At 68.2% G+C, this 22,843-nt stretch overlaps 2 protein-coding genes across 2 annotated transcripts; both read left to right on the forward strand.

Moving 5' to 3' along the window:
- Positions 1-3: 3 nt before the first annotated feature.
- LMTK3 (lemur tyrosine kinase 3) lies at positions 4-16,257 on the forward strand (the record flags this gene model as incomplete). Its single annotated transcript, XM_074929827.1, has 14 exons — positions 4-129; positions 237-387; positions 1,813-1,889; positions 1,984-2,102; positions 2,230-2,320; positions 3,638-3,786; positions 4,451-4,535; positions 5,343-5,464; positions 7,301-7,450; positions 8,114-12,825; positions 13,571-13,944; positions 14,600-14,687; positions 15,309-15,449; positions 15,872-16,257. Coding segments are annotated over 14 exons (6,402 nt in total), but the record flags the coding sequence as incomplete, so codon positions are not given.
- Positions 16,258-17,262: 1,005 nt separating this feature from the next.
- On the forward strand, positions 17,263-22,162 carry LOC141972173 (uncharacterized). The gene is made up of 4 exons (XM_074930006.1): positions 17,263-17,349; positions 18,221-18,797; positions 20,272-21,286; positions 21,918-22,162. The coding sequence occupies exons 2-4, from the start codon at positions 18,297-18,299 to the stop codon at positions 22,160-22,162; spliced, it is 1,761 nt and encodes a 586-aa protein (XP_074786107.1). The 5' UTR covers positions 17,263-17,349; positions 18,221-18,296.
- Positions 22,163-22,843: the final 681 nt, after the last annotated feature.

The following is a 22,843-nucleotide window of genomic DNA, read 5'->3' on the forward strand; positions in this document are numbered from 1 at the left end:
CTCCCCCCGGGGCGGGGGTCGCTGCCCCCCCCCTACGCCGTGGTGCTCATCTCCTGCTCGGGGCTGGTGGCCTTCGTCCTCCTCCTCCTCACCTGCCTCTGCTGCAAACGGGGCGACGTCGGCTTCAAGGTGAGGGGTGTGTCCCCCCCCCCAAAAAAAAAAAACCAACCAAAAACCAACAACAGGCTTGGAGATCACCCCTCGGTGACCTCTGACCCCGGGGGGGGGCACCCCAGGAGTTCGAGAACCCCGAGGGGGAGGAGGACTCGGGGGAGTTCACGCCGCCGGCCGAGGAGACGTCGTCGTCCCCGTCCCTGCCCGACGTCTACGTCCTGCCCTTGGGGGAGGTGGGGGGGCCCGGCCCCCCGCCCCCTCCCCCACCCACAGGTAAGGGGGGGTGGGGGGTGGAGGAGGGGATGAGGAGGGGGTGGGGGGCACCCAATGGGCTCTTAGGGGGATCCAAGGGGGGTTCTAGGTGACCCAACGGGGGGTTTGGGGACGGTGAAGGGGGGTTCTAGGTCATCCAATGGTTTGGGGGGGGGGGCCCTATGGGTCATCCAACAGTTCGGAGGGGCCCTATGGGTGCTCAGAGGCCCCCATAGATAGATGGGGGGGGGGCTATAGGTGTTCCAGGTCACCCAACGGGTTCTTCAGGGTGGCTCAAGGGGGGTTCTAGGTCACCCAATGTCTTGGGGGGGCCCTATGGGTGCTCGGAGGCCTCTCACAGATAGCGGGGGGGCCCTATGGGTGTTCTAGGTGACCCAATAGGGGCTTTGGGGATGGTGAAGGGGGGTTCTAGGTCACCCAATGGTTTTGGGGGGGCCCTATGGGTCATCCAATAGCTTGGGGGGGGGGGCTATGGGTGCTCAGGGGCCCTCCACAGGCACTGGGGGGGAGGGGGGAGCCCTAGGGGTGTTCTAGGTCACCCAACGGGTGCTTTGGAATGGATGAAGGGGGGTTCTAGGTCACTCAACGGCTTTGGGTGGGACCCCGTGCGTCACCCAATGTCTTGGGGGGGCCCTATGGGTGCTCGGAGGCCTCTCACAGATAGCGGGGGGGCCCTGTGGGCGTTCTAGGCGACCCAATGGGGGCTTTGGGGATGGTGAAGGGGGGTTCTAGGTCACCCAATGGTTTTGGGGGGCCTTGTGGGTCATCCAACAGTTCGGAGGGGCCCTATGGGTGCTCAGAGGCCCCCACAGATAGCTGGGGGGGGGGGGGGGCTATGGGTGTTCCAGGTCACCCAACGGGTTCTTCAGGGTGGCTCAAGGGGGGGTTCTAGGTCACCCAACATCTTGGGGGGGGCTATGGGCGCTCTAGAGCCCCACCGCAGGTGCTCTAGGTGCCCCCCCTAGCTCTGGGTGCCCCCCCTGAGCTCTTTATCACCTTTGGGTGCTCTTTGTGGTACTGGGGGGGGGGGGGGAGCCCCCCGAATTATTTGTTTTGGGGGGGAGGGGTTGCGCCACACCCTGGGGCGCCGCTAAACTGGGGCAGGCGCCGGTGGCCCAGAAACGTCACCGGGGGCTGATCAAAGGGGCGACGCCGAGACGCCGGGGGCTGAGATTTTTGGGGGGGAGGGGGGGGGGTACCCCCAAAACACCCATCATGGCGGGGGGGGGGGGGGGGGCGGCTGGATGTGTGTCCGTGTCGTGTGTCCGTGTGTGTGTGTGTGTGTCCCCCTCAATACATCCTGCCCCATCGTGGCGGGGGGTCCCCCAGTGCTGATAGCTCTAGTGGGGGGGCGGCAGGATTTGAGGGGGGGGGTCCCTGCACCCCCAAACACCCCCCCCCCCACCCCGTACCCCCCAATTTCAGACCCTTCGAAGCCCCCGGCCTTGAGCCGGCAGCACCTGAGTTACCTGCAGGAGATCGGCACCGGCTGGTTCGGGAAGGTGAGGGGATGATGGGAGGGGCGGGGGGGGGGGTGTGTCTAAAAAAGGGGCACCCCCCCGAACCCCAAAATTTCCCTCTGCCCCCCCCCCCAAGGTGATCCTGGGGGAGCTGCTGGGGGACCCCAGCCCCGCGCAGGTGGTGGTGAAGGAGCTTCGCGCCGGCGCTGCCGCCCCCGAGCAACGACGGTTCTTGGCTGAAGCTGAACCCTACCGGTAGCTTGGGGGGGGCGGGGGGGGCCCCCCGGGATGGTGGGGGGGGTGTGTGGGGGGGGCACGCGCGCACACGCGCGCGCACACGCGATTTTTTGGGGGGGTTCTGATGGGGGTTTGGGGTCGGCAGGAGCCTCCAGCACCCCAACGTGCTGCAGTGCCTGGGGCTGTGCGGGGACGGCGGCGGCCCCCTCCTGCTCGTCATGGAGTTCTGCCAGCTGGTGAGCGGCGGCGTGCACGAGGGCGCGCACGAGGGCTTGCACCAGGGTTTGCACCAGGGTTCGCACCAGGGTTCGCACCAGGGTTCGCACCAGGAGGCTTGGAGGGGGAGGGGGGGGGGGATAGTACGGGAGTACTTCGTGAGGGTGAAATGGTTTGAGGGAGGGTTCGCACAGGGGTTTGCACAGGGGTTTGCACAAGGGTTTGCACAAGGGTTTGCACCAGGGTTTGCACCAGGGTTCGCACCAGGAGGCTTGGAGGGGGAGGGGGGGGGAATAGTACAGGAGTATTTCGTGAGGGTGAAATGGTTTGAGGGAGGGTTCGCACGAGGGTTTGCACAGGGGTTTGCACAGGGGTTTGCACAAGGGTTTGCACAAGGGTTTGCACAAGGGTTTGCACCAGGGTTCGCACCAGGAGGCTTGGAGGGGGAGGGGGGGAAGATAGTATGGAAGTATTTCGTGAAGGTGAAATGGTTTGAGTGAGGGTTCACACGAGGGTTTGCACAAAGGTTTACACAAGGGTTTGCACAAGGGTTTGCACCAGGGTTCGCACCAGGAGGCTTGGAGGGAGAGGGGGGGGGGATAGTACAGGAGTATTTCGTGAGGGTGAAATGGTTTACATGAGGGTTTGCACGAGGGTTTGCACAAGGGTTCACACGAGGGTTTGCAAGAGGGTTTGCATGAGGATTTGCACGAGGGTTTGCACCAGGGGGCCTGGAGGGGGAGAATAGCACAGGAGTGTTTCACGAGGGTGAAATGATTTGCATGAGGGTTTGCACAAGGGTTTGCACAAGGGTTTGCACCAGGGCTTGTACGAGGGTTTGCACCGGGGTTCACATGAGGAGGGTTGGATGGGGGGTGTTTGCACGAGGGTTTGCACCAGGGGGCCTGGAGGGGGGGAATAGCATGGGAGTATTTCACGAGGGTGAAACGGTTTGCACGAGGCTTCGCACGAGGCTTGGATGGGGGGGTGTTTGCACTGGGGGGGGGTGTTCACGAGGGAGTTTAGCTGAGGAGAGTTGGACAAGGGCGTTTGCACGAGGGTTTGCACGAGGGGGCTTGGATTGGGTGGGGTTGGATTGGGAGGGGGCGTTGCACAAGGGCTTTGCACGGGGTGTGTGTGTGGGGGGGAGGTTGCACAGGAGGAACTTTGCACAAGGGAGGGGGGGGGGGTGTGGGGGGGGGCCACTGGTACAAGGCGCTTTACACAAACCCGGGGGGGGGGGGCAGAATTTGCACAAGATTTTTTGCACGGGGGGGTATGTGTGTGTGTTTGTGCCCCCCCCCATCCACACACGCGCCCCCCCCGCGCCCCCCCAGGGGGACCTGAAGCGGTACCTGCGGGCGCAGCGGGGGGCGGGGGGGGGGACCCCGGAGCTGCCCCCCCGCGACGTGGCCACGCTGCAGCGGTTGGCGCTCGAGGTCACCCTGGGGCTGCGGCACCTGCACCGCCACGGCTACGTCCACAGGTACCGCGGGGGGGGCTTGATTTTTGGGGGGGGGGGGGGCCCCCCAAACTCCTACATCCCCCCCCCAAACACTTTGGTCCCCCCCAAACACCCGAGTCACCTTATTTTGGGGGGGGGGGGGGGGGGGGCCGGTGTGGCTGCCTGGGTCCCCTTTATGTAAAGGGGAGGGGGCTGGGGGGGGGCCCCAAGGGGGTGGGGGGGTCTCCCTGGGTGCCCCCCCCCCCAAAAAAAATTCTTGTGTGTGTGTCCCCCACCCCGGGGTGGGGGCTCCCTAAATTCCTGGAAGGGGGGGCAGGGAGGGCGCTGGGGTCCCCCCTGAAATCCTCGGTGTCCTGCGGGGGGTGGCGGGGGGGTGGCTCGCTGGGATATCGGCCACCCCCCCCCCCCAAAAAAAAAAAAGTTGGGTCCCCCCCCAGCCTGGCCACCTGTGTCCCCCCCCCGGGGTTGGGGGTCTCCCCTGGTCACCTGGATGCTCCTGGGGTGTCCCCGGCCCCCCCTGGAGGTCCCGTGTCCCCCCTCGGTGGTCCCGTGTCCCCTGCTCCCCCCCCCCCCCGGCCCTCCCCGGGGCTCCTGTGTCTCCCCCCTGTCCCCCCCGCGGGGTTCCCGTGTCCCCTGTCCCCCCCCCCGGCTGCCTGGGCCCCCCCCGGCTGAGCGGGTCCCGCAGCGACCTGGCCCTTCGCAACTGCCTCCTGACCTCGGAGCTGACGGTGCGGCTCGGGGACTACGGGCTGGCCCACAGCAACTACCGGGTGGGTGGCACCTGCGGGGACACGGGGGGACACGGGGGGACACAGGGGACACAGGGGGCAGGGGGACACGGGGGGACACAGGGGACACAGGGTGGGGGGACATGGGGGGACATGGGGGGACATGGGGCAGGGGGACACAGGGGGACACGGGGGGACACGGAGGGACATGGGGGACACGGGGCAGGGGGACACGGGGGGACACGGGGGGACACGGAGGGACATGGGGGACACAGAGCGGGGGGACATGGGGGGACACGGGGGGACATGGGGGGGACACGGAGGGACATGGGGCAGGGGGACACGGGGGCACACGGGGCAGGGGGACAGGATGGGGGGACGTGGGGATGGAGGGACATGGGGACAGGGGGGACAGGGACCAGCTGGGATGGGGACAGGGACAAGCCAGGACATGGGGACAGGGGGACAAGGGGACATGGCTCAGGGAGGGATGGGGGGACACGGCCAGGGACCAGCTGGGTTGGGGACAAGGATGGGGGGACACGGGGACACGGCCAGGAGAGGGACAGGGGTGAGGGGACACAAGGACGGGAACCAGTTGTGTTGGGGACAGAGATTGAGGGGACACGGGGACACGGACAGGACAGGGACGAGGGGACACAGGGATGGGGACCGGGGGGGGGGGGGGGGGGGGGACGACACACACATGGGGACAGGGCCCAGCCAGGACGGGGTGACAAAGGTGGGGGCCCCCCAGGACAGACCCAGGGGTCCAGTTGGGGACCTGCGGGGCCGGTGTGGGGCCAGGGTTGGGGACAAGGGGTGACAGCCCCCGCCCCGCCCCCCCAGGAGGACTATTACGTCACCCCCGAGCGGGTGTGGGTGCCCCTGCGCTGGGTGGCCCCCGAGCTGCTGGCCGAGACCCGGGGGACACTCGCGGTGGCGGAGCAGAGCAAGGAGAGCAACGTCTGGTGAGTCGGGGACACGGGGGGACAGCGGGGACATTAAAGACATTGGGGACATTGGAGGGACATTGGGGACATTAGGGGGACATTGAGGGGACATTGGGGGACATTTGAGGGACATTGGGGGACATTGGAGACATTGGGGACATTGGGGGGACATTGGGGGGACATTGGGGACATTAGGGGACATTGGGGACATTGGGGGGACATTGGAAGGACATTGGAGGGACATTGGGGACATTGGGGGACATTGGGGGACATTTGAGGGACATTGGGGACATTGGGGGGACATTGGGGGACATTGGAGACATTGGGGACATTGGGGGGACATTGAAGGGACATTGGGGGACATTGGGGGACACTGGGGGGACATTGGGGATGTGGGGGACATCAGGGACATTGAGGACAGGGGGACGTTAGAGACATTGGGGACATGGGGGACACTGGGGACATCAGGGGACAGTGGGGACGTGGGGGATATTGGGGGACATCAGGGACACAAGGGACACCCCCACCGCAGTGTCACAGTGTGACGGTGCCACCCTGTCCCCATCCCCGGGGTGTCCTGCTGGGACAGTGTCAGGGGGTGACAGGGTGACAGTGTGACGGTGTTGGGAGGTCCCAGCGTCACAGTGTCACAGTGCTGGCGGGTGACCGTGTCACAGTGTCACGGTGTCAGGAGGTCCCGGTGTCAGGGTGTTGGGGGGCCGCGGTGCCCGCCTGTGACAATGTGACACTGTCCTGCTGTCCCCCGCGGGGCCGCGGTGTCCCTGGCACGAGGGAGGGGGTGGTGACACGGTAGCCAGCGCGATGGTCCCTGGGGTCACGGGGTTGTCCCACGGAACCTGAAACAGCGGGACCGGGTGTTGCGGGGTGGGGCTGCTGCGGTGCCCGGAACGATGTCCCTGTTGTGACGGTGACAAGTGTCCTGGTGTTGCGCTGCCGTGGTACCTGGTGTCATGGTGACACCGTGATACCCAGCACGACAGTCCCTGGTGTGACGGTGACAAGTGTCCTGGTGTTGCAAAGTGGCTGTAACCCAGCACCGTCACCCCTGGTGTGACGGTGACAAGTGTCCCGGTGTTGCGATGCCGCAGTACCTGGTGTCCTGGTGTTGTGACACCGCGATACCCAGCACGACAGTCCCTGGTGTGACGGTGACAAGTGTCCTGGTGTTGCAAAGTGGCTGTAACCCAGCACAGTCACTTCTGGTGTGACGGTGACAAATGTCCCGGTGTTGCGATGATGCGGTACCTGGTGTCACGGTGTTGTGGCACTGTGATACCCAGCACAATCGTCCCTGGTGTGACGGTGACAAGTGTCCCGGTGTTGCGATGATGCGGTACCTGGTGTCACGGTGTTGTGGCACTGTGATACCCAGCACGACGGTCCCTGGTGTGATGGTGACAAGTGTCCTGGTGTTGCGAAGTGGCTGTAACCCAGCACCGTCACCTCTGGTGTGACGGTGACAAATGTCCTGGTGTTGCGATGCCCCGGTCTCCGGCTACACGGTGTTGTGGCACTGTGATACCCAGCACAATCGTCCCTGGTGTGACGGTGACAAGTGTCCCGGTGTTGCGATGCCGCAATATCTGGTGTCCTGGTGTTGTGACACCGCGATACCCAGCATGACGGTCCCTGGTGTGACGGTGACAAGTGTCCCGGTGTTGCGAAGTGGCTGTAACCCAACACCGTCACCTCTGGTGTGACGGTGACAAGCGTCCCGGTGTTGCGATGCCGCGGTCCCCAGCGGGACGGTCCCCGCCGTCCCTGTGCCGTGGCGTGTCCCCGTGCCCGGCGCTCCCCGCGGTGACGGCGCCGGTGTCGCGGTGTCCCCGCCAGGTCGCTGGGGGTGACGCTGTGGGAGCTGTTCGAGCTGGGGGTCCAGCCCTACCGGCACCTCTCGGACCAGGAGCTCCTCGGCCGCCTGATGCGCCGGCGCCCGCTGGCCCTGGGCCGCCCCCGGCTCCGCCTGCCCCACGCCGACGGCTGGTGAGTGGGGGGACACGGGGGGGACACGGAGGGGACACAGGGACCCCCGGCCACACCCTCCCCGCTGGCTGGGTTGTCCCATCTGTCTCTGCCACCCCACGGCGGTGGGTGTTTCACCCCAGGGTGTCTTTGTCCCCACCCCTGGGGTGTCCCTGTCCCCACCCCTGGGGTGTCCCTGTCACTGTCACCCCACGATGGTGGGTCCCTGTCCCCATCCCCAGGGTGTCCCTGTCACCGTCCCTGGCGCGTAACCGTCCCTGGGGTGTCCCTGTCATTGTCCCTCCCATGATGGTGGGTCCCTGTCATGAGCCCTAGGGTGTCCCTGACGTGTCACCAACCCCAGGGTGTCCCCGTCACCACCCTTGGGGTGTCCCTGTCCCCGTCCCTGGGGTGTCCCTGTCACCGTCCCTGTCACGTCAGCATCCCTGGGGTGGGGTGTCACCATCTCCAGGGTGTCCCTGTCACCGTCCCTGTCACGTCACCCTTCCTGGGGGTCCCCTGTCACTGTCCCCCCGTGACCGTGGGTCCCCGTCCCCATCCCTGGGGTGTCCCCACACCCCCCCCCGGGGCCCTCCCCTCCCCCCAGTGTCCCCATCCCCTGTCCCCGTCCCCCCCCCTCGCCCCTCCCCGACACCCGCCCAGCTCTGGGGGTACCACCCACAGGTTCGGGGTGCTCCAATCCTGCTGGCGCCCACCCCCTCAACGCCCCTCCCTGGAAGAGCTGCACCGACGCCTCAGCACCCTCCTGCGGGGTCCCCCGGGGGGGTCCCCAACCCCGGAGCCTCCTCCTCCCCCCCACCCCCAGCAGCACCCCCCGTCCGCCTTCCCCCTCCTCGACGCCTTCCCCGGCCCCGACCCCGAGGACGTTCTCACCGTCACCCAGAGCAGTCGGGGGCGTTTGGCCTTCGAGTGTCTTTGGGAACGGGCCCGGGGTGGGGGACGCGGCGCTGGGGGGATCCCCCCACCCCCCCAAAACCGTCCCGGTACTTTGGGGACCCCCGGGGTGCTGCCGGTGTTGGGGGCCCGCAGCCCCTCGGGGACCAGCGAGTATTACATCCGCCTGGAGGAGCACGAAGGCGGCGGCGGGGGGGGGGACGCGGCGGGGACAGGGGCCCCCCCAGGTCCCCCCGTTGTCCCCAACCGTCGTGGCGGCGGCGGGGGGCTCAACCCTTTCCGGGGGGTACAGGAGACGGCGCTGATGGGGGGCGCCGGGGAGGGGTGGGGGGAGAGGAGCTCGGCGGGGAGCACGGCCGGGAGCGGGGGGAGCAGCCCCCGGCGTCCCCTGGTTTGTCCCCTCTGCCGGGGGGACGAGGAAGGGGACAACGGCGACGCCCCCCCGCCCCCCTGTACCTGCGCCCTGGCCCGCGCCGAGGTGGTGAGGGGGTGGCGGGAACGGGGGGCCCCCCTGCGCCCCCGCTGCGACAGCGCCGGGGACGACTCGTCCCTGCGGGCGGAGAGGGGCTCCTTGGCCGAGTGTCCCGTCGCCACCGAGGTCACCGAGGGCGTCGCCGAGGGCGTCGCCGAGGGTCACCCCGGGATTTGGGGGGCGGAGGGGAGAGGGGCGGCGGTGGGGAGAGATGAGGTGGCCCCGTGGGGACGAGAGGGGGCGTTGGTGGCCAGGGAGGTGGCAGCTGGGGCGCGAGGGACGTCCCCTTTGGAACTGGAGGCGGCCCCGTGGGGACAAGAGCGGCCGCCGTTGACGTTGACTCAAGGGCGGCCACCGTTGACCCAAGAGAGGCCACCGATGGCGCGAGGGACGTCCCCTCTGGCACTGGAGGTGGCCCCTTGGGGACAAGAAAGGTCTTCGTTGGCCAGAGAGGTGGCACCGGGGGCGCAAGGGACGTCCCCTTTGGGACTGGAGGTGGCCCCGTGGGGACAAGAGCGGCCACCGTTGACATTGACTCAAGAGCGGCCACCGTTGACGCAAGCGACGTCCCCTTTGGCATCGGAGGTGGCCCCGTGGGGACAGGACAGGTCATCGCTGACTCAAGAGCGGCCACCGTTGATGCGAGAGACGTCCCCTTTGGCACTGGAGGTGGCCTCGTGGGGACAAGAGAGGCCACCGTTGACTCAAGAGCGGCCACCGTTGACATTGACTCAAGAGCGGCCACCGCTGACGCAAGGGACGTCCCCTTTGGTATTGGAGCTGGCCCCGTGGGGCCAAGAGAGGCTACCACTGCCCCGAGAGGTGGCACCCGGGGCACAAGGGACGTCCCCTTTGGCGGCGGAGGTGGCCCCGTGGGGACAAGACAGGTCAGCGTTGACTCAAGACGGGTCATCGTTGACTCAAGAGCGGCCACCGCTGACGCAAGGGACGTCCCCTTTGGAACTGGAGGTGGCCCCGTGGGGACAAGAGAAGCCACCGTTGACCAGAGAGGTGGCACCTGGGGCGCAAGGGACGTCCCCTTTGGCCTCAGAGGTGGCCCCGTGGGGACAAGACAGGTCAGCATTGACTCAAGAGCGGCCACCGTTGACATTGACTCAAGAGCGGCCACCGTTGGCGCAAGGGACATCCCCTTTGGCGCTGGAGGTGGCCCCGTGGGGACAAGAGAGGCCACCACTGCCCCCCGAGATGGCAGCGCTGGCACGAGTGACGTCCCCGTGGGGCCAAGAGAGGCCACCGCTGCCCCGAGAGGTGGCACCCGGGGCACAAGGGACGTCCCCTTTGGCGGCGGAGGTGGCCCCGTGGGGACAAGAGAGGCCACCGCTGACAGGAGAGGTGGCGCCTTCGGCACCGGGGACGTCACCATGGGGACAAGAGATGTCACCTTTGAGAGGAGAGACGGTGCCCAGGACACGAGGGACGTCCCCTTTGGCGGCAGAGGTGGCCCCGTGGGGCCAAGAGACGTCCCCGTGGGCGCGAGAGATGGCACCTGCCCGAGAGACGTCACCCGGGGCGCGAGGGACGTCCCCTTGGGCGTACGAAATGTCCCCTTTGGCACCCGGGGGACACGGGACGTCCCCTTTGGCCCCAGAGACGTCCCCGTGGACCCAAAAGATGTCACCTACCCGAGAGATGGCACCCGGGGGACACGGGACGTCCCCTTTGGCCCCAGAGACGTCCCCGTGGACCCAAAAGATGTCACCTACCCCACCAGAGATGGCACCCGGGGGACACGGGACGTCCCCTTTGTCCCCAGAGACGTCCCCGTGGACGCAAAAGACGTCACCTACCCCACCAGAGACGGCACCTGGGGGACACGGGACGTCCCCATGGACCCAAAAGATGTCACCTACCCCACCAGAGATGGCACCCGGGGGACACGGGACGTCCCCTTTGTCCCCAGAGACGTCCCCGTGGACACGAGAGATGTCACCTACCCGAGAGATGGCACCCAGGGGACACGGGACGTCCCCTTTGGCCCCAGAGCCGTCCCCTCCGTCGCAAGGGACGTCCCCGTGGGCACGGTGGACACCCGTGACGGCCCCCGGGGCCCCAGGGACGTCCCCGAGGGAGGGTTTTCCCCGGGGGGGGGGTCCTTGGGGACCCCCGCCAGGGTCCCCCTTCCCGGGCGCCGGCGTCCCCGTGGCCGTGGCCGTGGCACCGCTGGCCGCGCTGGCCGAGGGGCCCGAGGAGGAGAAGGTGGCCCTGGTGGCCGAGGTTCTCGGGGACCCCCTCGGGGACCCCCCCGAGGTCACTCCTCGGCCGGGCGGGGCCGCCCAGGGGGGCGGGGGGAGGTGCCAAGGGATGTCCCCAAAGGGGTGCCCAGGGGGGGGCCCAGAAGGGGGTCAAGGGACGTCCCCAGAGATGTCCCCAAAGGGGTCCCCAAGGACGTGTCCCCGGGAGACGGCCCCCACGACGGCCCCGGGGTGGCACCCGGGTGGGGACCCCAAAAAGTGTCCCAAGAGGTCCCCGAAGTTGTCACCGGAGAAGGTGTCCAGGGGGTCCCCAAGGAGGGGCCCAATGTCCCCAACGGGGTCCCCGAGCAAGGGGCCACCCAGGTCCCCGAAAGGGTCCCCAAAGGGGTGCCAAGAGATGTCCCCAAGGGGGTCCCCAAGGAGGCGCCAAGAGAGGTCCCCAAAGGGGTCCCCCAAGGTGTCCCCAAGGAAATGGCAAGAGATGTCCCCAAGGAGACGCCAAGAGATGTCCCCAAGGGGGTCCCCCAAGGTGTCCCCAAGGAAATGGCAAGAGCTGTCCCCAAGGAGATGCTCAGAGATGTCCCCAAGGAGGTGCCAAGAGCTGTCCCCGAGGAGACACCAAGAGACGTCCCCAAAGGTGTCCCCGAAGGTGTCCCCAAGGACATTCCAAGAATTGTCCCCAAGGAGATGCCAAGAGACGTCCCCGAAGGTGTCCCCAAGGAAACGCCAAGAGATGTCCCCAAAGGTGTCCCCGAAGGGCTCCCCAAGGACATTCCAAGAGCTGTCCCCAAGGAGACGCTCAGAGATGTCCCCAAGGAGGTGCCAAGAGCTGTCCCCGAGGAAATTCCGAGAGACGTCCCCAAAAGTGTCCCCAAAGGGGTCCCCAAGGAGATTCCAAGAGATGTCCCCAAGGAGACGCCAAGAGATGTCCCCAAGGGGGTCCCCCAAGGTGTCCCCAAAGAAATGGCAAGAGCTGTCCCCAAGGGGGTCCCCCAAAGTGTCCCCAAAGAAATGGCAAGAGCTGTCCCCAAGGGGGTCCCCCAAAGTGTCCCCAAGGAGACGCCAAGAGACGTCCCCAAGGGGGTCCCCCAAGGTGTCCCCCAAGATGTCCCCAAGGAAACGCCAAGAGCCGTCCCCGAGGGGGTCCCCGGGGGGGTCCCCAAGGACATTCCAAGAGCCGTCCCCGAGGAGCCACCCAGCGCCACCCCCCCAGGGGCCGCCGCCGCCACCGTTGTCCCCAAAAGGGTCCCCAACCCCGGGGGGGCCATTCCCAAAGGCCCCCCCCGAAACGTCCCCACCCCCCGGCTCCGAAAGGGAGACGCCGCCGCCGCCGGGAGCCGGTGGCACCCCCGGGGGTGGGGTGAGGGCGGCGGGGGGGGACACACGGACGGCGACACCGGGGACCCCCCCGGCCCGTCGAGGGCGTGGGGGGGGGGGGGACAAGGGAGGGGCCGTCGCCGGTGGCAGCGGCGAGGCGGGGGGGGGGTTCGTGGTGCAGGTGTCCCAGGAGCGGCTCCAGGTCACCCTGCGCGAGGGCGTCACCCGAAACCTCCTGCTGGGGCCCCCCCGGGGACAGGACGGACCCCCCGAGTCCCCCCCGCGGCGGCGGGGGGGGGCGGCAGCGGGGGGGCCACGGCGGGGGGTGCCGGGGGGGGGACCCGCGGGGGACGGAGGAGGAGGAGGATGGGGGGCAGGGGACACCGGCAACGACGGCGCCGACACCGACGGCCCCGCACCCGCCGACGACCCCCCCCCGGCCCCCCCGGGGCCCCCCCCCAGCAGCGCCGATATCCGAGGTGGGTGAGGGGGGGGGCAGCGGGGGGGGGGGGGGCACTGGGGGAAGGGGGGGCCCTTCCTGCCTGCGACCCCTCTTTTGACTTTTTTCTCTCTTTTTTTTTTTTTCTCTGCTCCCCCCCCAACCTGCCCCATGGCCCCCCCGATCCCCCAACCTGCCCCACTGCTCCTCTCTGCCCCCCCAACCTGCCCCATTGCCCCCCCTGACCCCCCCAACTTGCCCCATGGCCCCCCCCGAACCCCAATCTTGCCCCCCTGCCACCCCAACCTCCTCTACCACCCCCATCTGCCCCCCCAATCCCCTAATCTGCCCCCCAACCTGCCCCGTGGCCCCCCCCGAACCCCAAACTTGCCCCACTGCCCCCCCCAAACCCCTAATCTGCCTCCCAACCCCCCCAATCTGCCCCACTGACCTCCAACCTGCCCCATTGCCCCCCCAAACCCCCCAACCTGCCCCATTGCCCCTCTCTGACCCCCCCAACCTGCCCCATGGCCCCCCCCAAACCCCCCAACCTGCCCCATTGCCCCTCCTGACCCCCCCAACCTGCCCCATTGCCCCCCTGAATCCCCCAACCTGCCCCATTGCCCCTCTCTGACCCCGCAAACTTGCCCCATTGCCCCCCCCGGCCCCCCCAACTTGCCCCATTGCCCCTCTCTGCCCCCCCACCTCCTCTACGACCCCCATCTGCCCCCCCAACCCGCCCCACTGCCCCCCCCCACTTGCCCCCTCTGCCCCTCCCCCCCCAGCGAAGCTGTCCCGCCTGTCGCTGCCCCTCCCCCCGCTGGCCCTGCGGCCCCTCCCCCCCCGGGCCCCGCGCTGGGAAGCGGCCGAGGGGCGGGGCGGGGGCGGGGCGGGGCCGGGGGGGGGCGGGGCCGGGGACGAGGAGGAGGAGGAGGAGGACGAGGCCGAGGAAGAGGCGGCGGCGGGCGGGGCCGGCCCCGCGGGGGGGGCGGTGCCGATCGTGGTGACGCGCTGGGATGGGCGGAGCCTCCGCGGGCTCCTCAAATCGCCGCGGGCGGGGGCGGGGCCGGAAGCGGAAGCGGAAGCGGAGGCGGCGCTGGCCCGGAAGCGGAAGATGGTGTCGTTCTTTGATGACGTCACGGTGTACCTGTTCGACCAGGTGGGCGGGGCCTGTGGGGGCGAAGGGGCGGGGTCAAGGGAATAAAGGGGCGGGGCAGAGGGGAGAAGGGGCGGGGTTACAGAGACAAAGGGGCGGGGCAAAGGGACAAGGGGCGGGACAAATGAATAAGCGGCAGGGTCATAGGGACAAAGGGGCGGGGCAAAGGGACAAAGGGGTGGGGACAAGGGGAGGGGTGGGGTGAAGGGACAAGGGGAGGGCACAGATGGAAGGGGTGGGGACTACTGGACAAAGGGGCGGAGTCAGGGACAAAAGGGCGGGGACAAGGGGAAGGGGCGGGGACAAGGGAACAAGGGGAGGGGACAAAGGGACAAAGGGGCGGCGTCAGAGGGACAAAGGGGCAGGGACAAAGGGAGGGGACGGGGAGAAGGGGACAAAGGGAGGGCGGGGACAAGGGAGGGGGCGGGAACAAAGGGACAAGGGGGTGGTGACAAAGGGAGGGGACAAAAGAAAGGGGCGGGGACAAAGGGACAAAGGGGCGGGGACAAAGGAAAGGGGGTGGGAACAAAGGGGTGAAGGGGTGGAGACAAGGGGAGGGGGCGGGGACAAACGGGAGGGGACAGAGGGAAGGCGTGGTGGAAAGGGGGAGGAGCCAAGGGGCGGGGCCGTCGCTGGAAGGCTCCGCCCCCTCGCGCAGGAGACCCCAACCAACGAGCTGAGCTGCCAGAGCGGCGCCGAGGGGGAGGGGGCGGAGCCCGGCGCTTCAGCGCCCCCTGACGGCCTCGGTGGGTGCTGCCGCGGGGGGGGGTCGGGGGGGCCCAGGGCCATGGGGGGGGGTCAGACCCATTGTGGGGGGGGGTCCTGAAACTTGGGGGGGGGTCCCTGACCCATGGGGGGGGTCCTGGACCATGGGGGGGGGGGTCCTGGGTCATGGGGGGGGGTCAGACCCATTGTGGGGGGGTCCTGAAACATGGGGGGGGATCCCTGACCCATGGGGGGGGGTCCTGGGCCATGGGGGGGGGGTCAGACCCTTTGGGGGGCGGTCGTGACACAAGGGGCGGGTCCTGGGTATTGTGGGGGGGTCAGACCTATTGTGGGGGGGTCCCAACACATGGGGGGGGGGGCTCTGACCCATAGCGGGGGGGGGAGGGTTCATCCCCATTTTGGGGGGGTCTTGAAACATGGGGGGGGGGTCCCTGACCCATGGGGGAGGGTCCTGGGCCATGGAGGGGGTTCAGCCCCATTTTGGGGGGCTCCCAACACATGGGGGGGGGACCCTGACCCATGGGGGGGGTCTCTGACCCATGGGGGGGGGCGTTCAGCCCCATTTTGGGGGGTCCTGACACAAGGGGGGGGGTCCTGGGTCATGGGGGGGGGGGTATCCTGACCCCCCCGCCCCCCCCCAGGAGGGGTCTTTGAGTGGGAGGAGGAGCGGGACCCCCCCGGCCCCCCCCTGGGGGGGGACCCCCGACGTGGCACCCGCTTCACCGTCTCCCCAGCCCTGGAGCCCCCCCGGGGCCCCCCCGAGCCCGAGCGCCCCACGGCCTGTGAGTGAGGGGGGGGCACAGAGCCGGGGGGGGGGCAAAGGGGCAGATAAAAGGGTCTGGGGGGTCCCGGGGGGGGGAGATTTGGGGGCTGGGGGGGCAAAAGGGGGCTGGGGGGGTAAATAAGGGGGTTGGGGGGGGCAGATAAGGATGGGGGGGGGTCCCAGGGGGGAAATTTTGGGTCGGGGGGGGGGCAAAAGGGCACATAAAGGGGTTGGGGGGGGGGGTCCTGAAACATGGAGGGGGGGTCCCTGAGCCATGGGGGGGTCGTGGGTCATTGTGGGGGGGGTCAGCCCCAATTTGGGGGGGTCCTGACCCATAGCGGCGGGTCGTGGGGGGGGCACAAAGGGGCGGAGTTGGGGGTCGGGGGGGGGGGTTCGGGGGGGGGGGGGTCACCTGTAACACCCCCCCCCCCCCTTTTCCAGCCGCCATCGAGAACTGACCCGAGGGGGGGGGGCTGGAGCCCCTCCCCCCCCCATCGCAGCTATTTTGGGGGGGCCCCACCCCTGCCCCTCCCCCCCCCCCAACCCCATGATGGAGGGGGGGGGGAGGGGAACAACAGGGTTTGGGGGGGTCCTCGCCCCCCCCCTTCCTCCCCCCCCCCCTCCGATCCTTTTCTACAGTAATTTGTGGGGGGGGGGGCGGGGAAATGGGGGGAGGGGGCGCCCCCCCTCCACGTGCCAAAATGGGGGGGGGGGCGGCTCCGACACCCCCCCCCCCACACCCCCTCCCCCAGACCCAGCAAGGGGGGGCCCTGCCCCCATGTAGCCCCCCCCCGGTGCCAAACTTGGGGGGTCCCGAGGATGAACCCCCCCCCGGGGTGGGGGAGGGGCGGATTTGGGAGGGGGGGAGGGTCGAGGGGGGGGGCATTAAAAAAAAAGAGAAAAAAAACGGCGGGTTTGGCTTTTACTGGGAACAGCGGGGTGTGGACTGGTTTGGACTGGGAGCTGGGGAACCCCCCAACTGGTTTGGACTGGGAGAGGGCAACTGGTCTGTACTGGGAACTGGGGATCCGTCAACTGGTCTGTACTGGGAACCAGGGATCCTCCCAACTGGTTTGGACTGGGAGGGGACAACTGGTCTGTACTGGGAACCAGGGATCCTCCCAACTGGTTTGGACTGGGAGCTGGGGAACTCCCCAACTGGTTTGGACTGGGAGGGGGCAACTGGTCTGTACTGGGAACCAGGGATCCCCCCAGCTGGTTTGTACTGGGAGCTAGGGACCCTCTCAACTGGTTTGTACTGGGGGCGCAACGGGTCTGTACTGGGAAACAGGGACCCACTAAATGGTTTGGACTGGGAGGTGGAAACTGGTCTGTACTGGGAACCAGGTACCCCCCAACTGGTTTATACTGGGAACCGGGTACCTCCCAACTGGTCTGCACTGTAGGGGAGCAGCTGGTTTGTACTGGGAGCTGGGGACCCCCCAACTGGTTTGTACTGGGAACTGGGCACGCCCCAACTGGTCTGTACTGGAGGGGAGCAAATAGTCTGTACTGGGAACCAAGGACCCCCCGAACTGGTTTATACTGGGAACGAGGGACCCCCCCAACTGGTCTGTACTGGGAGCTGGGGATCCCCCAACTGGTTTCTACTGGGGGGGAGCAACCGGTCTGTACTGGGAACCAGGGACCCCCTAAATGGTTTAGACTGGGAGGGGGGGAAACTGGTCTGTACTGGGAGCTGGAGTCCCTCTAACTGGTCTGTACTGGAGGGGGGGGGGAGGGGCAGAGCTGCCGCCCCTCCCCCCCCAAATCCCCCTCCCCCCCCCGCCCTGAGCCGCTCTGATCCCCCGCCCCCCCCCGGCGCTCCCAGTAAAGCCCAGTAAGACCATTAAGCGCCACTGGCCGGGCCGGAGCGAGCGTGCGAGGGGCCGCGGGGCGTCGCACACGCGTGTGCACAGGTACGGGGGGGGGGGAGGGTCGCACACGCGTGTGCCGGAGTGGGGGAGGGGATGGGGGGGGAGGGCCCCGTGTCGCACACGCGTGTGCAGGGGGAGGTGCGGGGGGTGTGTGTGTGTGCGTGTCCTTGCACACGCGCGTGCAAGAGGTGACAGATCCCACTGCGGGGGCGCGCCCCCACCCTCGTGTCACACACGCGTGGGTGCCAGGGCGCGCGGCGCACACGCGTGTGCGAGGGGACGGCGCTCGGAGCACACGCGTGTGGGACTGTGCCCAGCCTTGCATGCGTGTGCGTGTGAGGGGATGGTGCTCGTGTCACACGTGTGCGCACAGGGCCGCTCCCTGCAGCGCACACGCGTGTGTGAGGGAGAGCGCTCGTATGAAACGTGTTCACGGGGCCGCTCCTGCCCTTACACACGCGTGTACGAGGGGAGAGTGGCCGTATCACACGCATGTGTGAGGGGAGAACGCCTGTAACACACGTGTGTGCAAGGTCAGAGCACCCATATCACGCACGTGTGCAAGGGGAGAGCACCTCCGGTATCACACACGTGTGCATGGAACTGCTCCCGCCCTTACACACGCGTGTGCAAACCTCGAATCCCACGCGCCTTCCCACGGTCGCTCCTGCCCTTGCACACGCGTGTGCATGTGGCGCTTCTCCCCGCCGCACCCATCGTGCACACGTGTGCGAGGTGCCAGCGCTCGTATTAAACATCTTCACAGGGCTGCTCCCGCCCTTGCACACGCGTGTGCACGGCGACACGGCCGTATCGCACTCCCGCTGGGGGGGGGGGGGGCTGTCCCCGTGCGAGGGGCCGCGCGTCGCCTCGCACACGCGTGTGCCCAGCAGCCTCCATCATTCCCTTACAGGCCTCTCCCCGGAGCCACACCCGCACACCCCCTCCCATTTCTTTTTCCCCTTGCACACGCGTGTGCCCCTTGCACGATGCCTCCCCCCGCCCTCACCCTCCTCACCCTGGGGGTGCTGCTGGGGGGGGCTGTCCCCGAGCCCCTCCCCCGCTTCATTTGCACCCCGATTCCCCCCGAACTGGAGCCGGGTTGTGCCGCCGGCCCCTTGCACGAGGCTGCCTTGCACGAGGGCTCCTCCTCCTCCTCGTCCTCGCACGAGGGGCTGGCGGGGGCCCGTCGCACCATCCTGCGGCTGCGCGAGGCGCTGGTGCAGCAGCGGGAGGCGGCGCTGGAGCTGGCGGCCAAGCTGGCGCGGTGCCGGGCGCGGGTGCACGACGGTGGTGACCACGAGGACGAGGCCTCGCACGAGGAGGACGAGGAGGAGGAGGAAGAGGAGGAAGCGTCGCACGAGGAGGAGGAGGAGGAGGAGGAGGAGGAGGAAGAGGACGAGGCGTCGCACGAGGAGGCCTGGCGGGGGCCGGGGGAGGGGGCGCAGCGGGCGCTGCAGGGCCTGAGGCAGCGGCTGCAGCAGCTGCAGGTGAGGGGTTTGCACGCGCGTGTGCAACGCACGGCCATCGGGGCACAGCGGCCTCGTGCGCCACGGCCCGGGCTGCACCGTCCTCGTGTGTTGCACTCCCGGGCTGTGTCACGCTCGTGCACGGCCCCTCGTGCTGCAGCACCCTCGTGCCCCGCTGCTTGTGCACAATCGTCCTAGTGAAACCACCACACCCTGGTACACTGCTCCTTGTGCACAATCATCCTTGTGCAACCACCACACCCTTGTGCCCCGCTCCTCATGTCACACCATCCTTGTGCATCGCTCACCAGGATGCACCATCCTCGTGCCCCGCTCCTCATGCACAAACATCCTCGTGCACCCACCACACCCTCACACCCTGCTCCCTCTGTTGCACGATTCTCACGCTTTGCTCCCCGGGTCGCACCATCCCCGTGCGTCGCTCCCCCTGGGCCACGCCACGCTCGTGCAACGACCCCTCGTGCTGCAGCACCCTCGTGCTCTGCTCCTCATGTCGCACCATCCTCGTGCATCGCTCACAGGGATGCCCCGTCCTCGTGCACAACCGTCCTCGTGCACAAGCACCCTCGTGCCCCAACACCCTCGTGCAACGCTCCCCGTGCACAACCATCCCCGTGCACAATCGCCCTCACACACCCGCCCCCCTTCATGTGACACCCCCTTGCACACCCACTTGTGCCCCTCCCCCCCTCGTGCAACACACCTGGGTCCCCTGGGGGGGGGGGGAGGGGAGGGGGCGGGGCCCCAGGTGCTCCCTCCCCCCCCCCCCGCCCCCGCTCAGGCTTTACCCCCTTTGATCCTCTTTGGGGACCATCTGGGCCCCCCCCGCTGCCCCCCCCTTTCTGCCCCTCCCCCCCCCCGCTGCCGTAATTAACCCGGCGCTGATTAACGGGAGGGGGGAGGGGGGGGCGGGGGATTAACCCGGGCAGCGCCGGGGCTAAATATACCCCGGGGGGGGGGGGCAAAGGGCAGATGGGGGCAGGAAGGGTGTCTGGGGGGGCAATTGGGGGGGGTGTCTAGGGGGCAGGATGAGGCTGGGGGGGGCAGGAATGGGGTGGGGGGCAGTTGGGGGGGGCTGGGGGGTAAGATGGGGGCTCTGGGGAAGGGTGGAGGGGCTGGGGGGGGCAGTTGGGGGGGCGGGGGGGCTGTGGGGCAGGTTGGGGGGCTGGGGGGCGGTTGGGGGGCAGTTGGGGGGCAGTTGGGGGGCAGGAGGAGCTGTGGGGCAACTGTGGGGGAACTGGGGGGTCATGGGCCGGGTTGGGGGGCAGTTGGGGGGCAGTTTGGGGTCAGGAGGGGCTGTGGGGCAACTGGGGGGGAACTGGGGGGTCATGGGCCGGGTTGGGGGGCAGTTGGGGGGAAGTTGGGGGTCAGGAGGGGCTGTGGGGCAACTGGGGGGGAACTGGGGGGGTCATGGGCCGGGTTGGGGGGCAGTTGGGGGGCAGTTGGGGGCCGTGGGGTGACGCCCCCCCCCCAGAGCCGCAACGCCTCGGGGCTGCGGGAGGCGCTGCAGAAGAAGATCGGGCTGCTGGAGCTGCAGCTCCACCCCCACGGCAACGGCAGCCACGGCCACCACGGTGGCCACCATGGCAACCACCATGGCAACCATGGCAACCATCACGGCGACCACGGCAACCATCACGGCGACCACGGCGACCACCACAGCAGCCACCACGGGGACCATGGCGCCCACCATGGCAACCATGGCAACCATCATGGTGACCATGGCAACCATCATGGCGACCATGGCAACCACCACGGTCACCACAGCGACCACGAGAAGCACGGCAACCATCACGAGGGTCTCCATGGCAACCACCACGGTCACCACGGCGACCACGAGAAGCACAGCGACCATGGCAACCACCATAGCAACCTCCATGGCAACCACCACGGTCACCACGGCGACCACAGCAAGGCCGGCGACCATGGCAACCACCATGAGGGTTTCCACGGCAACCACCACGGTCACCACGGCGACCACAGCAAGCTCGGCGAGCACGGCAACCATCACGATCACCATGGCAACCACAGCAAACCCGGCGAGCACGGCAACCACCACGGCATCCTCCATGGCAACCCCTACGGTAACTATGGCAACCATCACGGGGACCACGGCAAGCACAGCAGCCTCCCTGGCAACCACTTTGAGGATCACCATGGCAACCACCACCACAGCCATCTCCATGGCAACCACCATGGGGACCACGGCAACCACCATGGTGACCATGGCAACCACCATAGCAACCACGGCAACCACCACGGGGACCATGGCAACCACCATGGTGACCATGGCAACCACCACGGGGACCATGGCAACCATCACGGGGACCATGGCAACCACCACGGGGACCACGGCAAACACGGCCATCCCCATGGCAACCACCCCGAGCATCACTGGGCCCACAGCCGTCGCCATGGCGACCACGAGGAGGAGGAGGACCACGATGACCCCGAGGACCGCGGCGACCCCGGGGACCCCCAGGACAAGGGTGAGGAGATGGGGGGGGGGGCACAAACACGTGGGGACCCCCCAGGGATGGGACCCCCCCCAGGATTGGGACCCCCCCAAAGGTTGGAAGGATGCGCCCCCCCTCCCCGAAAATTGGGACACCCCCCCAAATTGGGACCCCCCCCATGTGACAGAGCGATGGGGACCCCCAGGATTGGGCCCCAAGAGATGGAGGGATGGGACCCTTCCCCAATTGCCCCCCCCCCCCCGAATTGGGACCCCCCTGAGGACCAGAGATTTGGGGACCCCCCCAATTACCCCCCCCCGGGATTGGAGACCCCCCCAGGGCTGAAGAGATGAGCCCCCCCCCCCCCTCCAGTTGGGCCCCCCAGGATTGGGCCCACAAGGACTAGAGGGATGAGTCCCCCCCCCCCGAATTGAGACCCCCCTGAGGACCAGAGATTTGGGGACCCCCCCCAATTACCCCCCCCAGGTTTGGGGACCCCCCAGGGCTGAAGAGATGAGCCCCCCCCCCCCCTCCACAGGAACTAGCACCCCCAATTGACCCCAGGATTAGCCCCCCCCCCCTGCTTTTTCTTTCTTTCTCCCCCCCCCCCGCCCGCTGCTGATGGCCCGGGGGGTCCCGTCGCCCCCCCCCTGTTCCCCCCCAGGTCTGGGGGGTCACCGGGGGGGTTTCCGCGTGACCTTTCCCCTCCGGACCAACTACATGTTCGCGCGGGCGCGGGGGTCGGTGCCGCGGGCGCTGCGGGCGCTCTCCGCCTGCCTCTGGCTGCGCCCCGGGGGGGCCCCCGCCCTCGGCACCCCCTTTTCTTACGCCGCCCCCGGGCAACCCAACGAGCTGTGCTGCTGGCCTGGGGGGGGCGGCCCATGGAGCTGCTGGTGGACGATCAGGTGAGGGGGGGGGGTGTGGGGGGGGTGTTATGGGGGGGTATGGGGGGGTTGTGAGGGGGTTACGGGGGGGATATGGGGGGATATGGGGGGGTATGGGGGGGTTATGGAGGGGTATGGGGGGTATGGGGGGGTATGGGGGGGTTGTGGGGGGGTATGGGGGGGGTATGGGGGGTTGTGGGGGGGTATGGGGGGGTTATGGAGGGGTATGGGGGGGTTATGGAGGGGTATGGGGGGATATGGGGGGATATGGGGGGGTATGGGGGGGTTGTGGGGGGGTTATGGGGGGGTATGGGGGGGTTATGGAGGGGTATGGGGGGATATGGGGGGGTTGTGGGGGGGTATGGGGGGTATGGGGGGGTGTGGGGGGGTTGTGGGGGGGTTGTGGGGGGGTATGGGGGGTATGGGGGTTGTGGGGGGTATGGGGGGTTATGGGGGGTTGTGGGGGGGTTGGGTGGGGGGGTTGTGGGGGGGGTATGGGGGGTTATGGGGGGGTATGGGGGATATGGGGGGGGTATGGGGGGGGTTGTGGGGGGGTTATGGGGGGTATGGGGGGGTGTGGGGGGGTTACGGGGGGGTATGGGGGGATATGGGGGGGATATGGGGGGTATGGGGGGGGTGTGGGGGGGTTTTAGGGGGATATGGGGGGTTATGGGGGGATATGGGGGCATGGGGGGGCTGTGAGCAG

This window comes from Athene noctua, chromosome 31, assembly GCF_965140245.1.
Source record: "Athene noctua chromosome 31, bAthNoc1.hap1.1, whole genome shotgun sequence".
Classification (NCBI taxonomy): domain Eukaryota; kingdom Metazoa; phylum Chordata; class Aves; order Strigiformes; family Strigidae; genus Athene; species Athene noctua.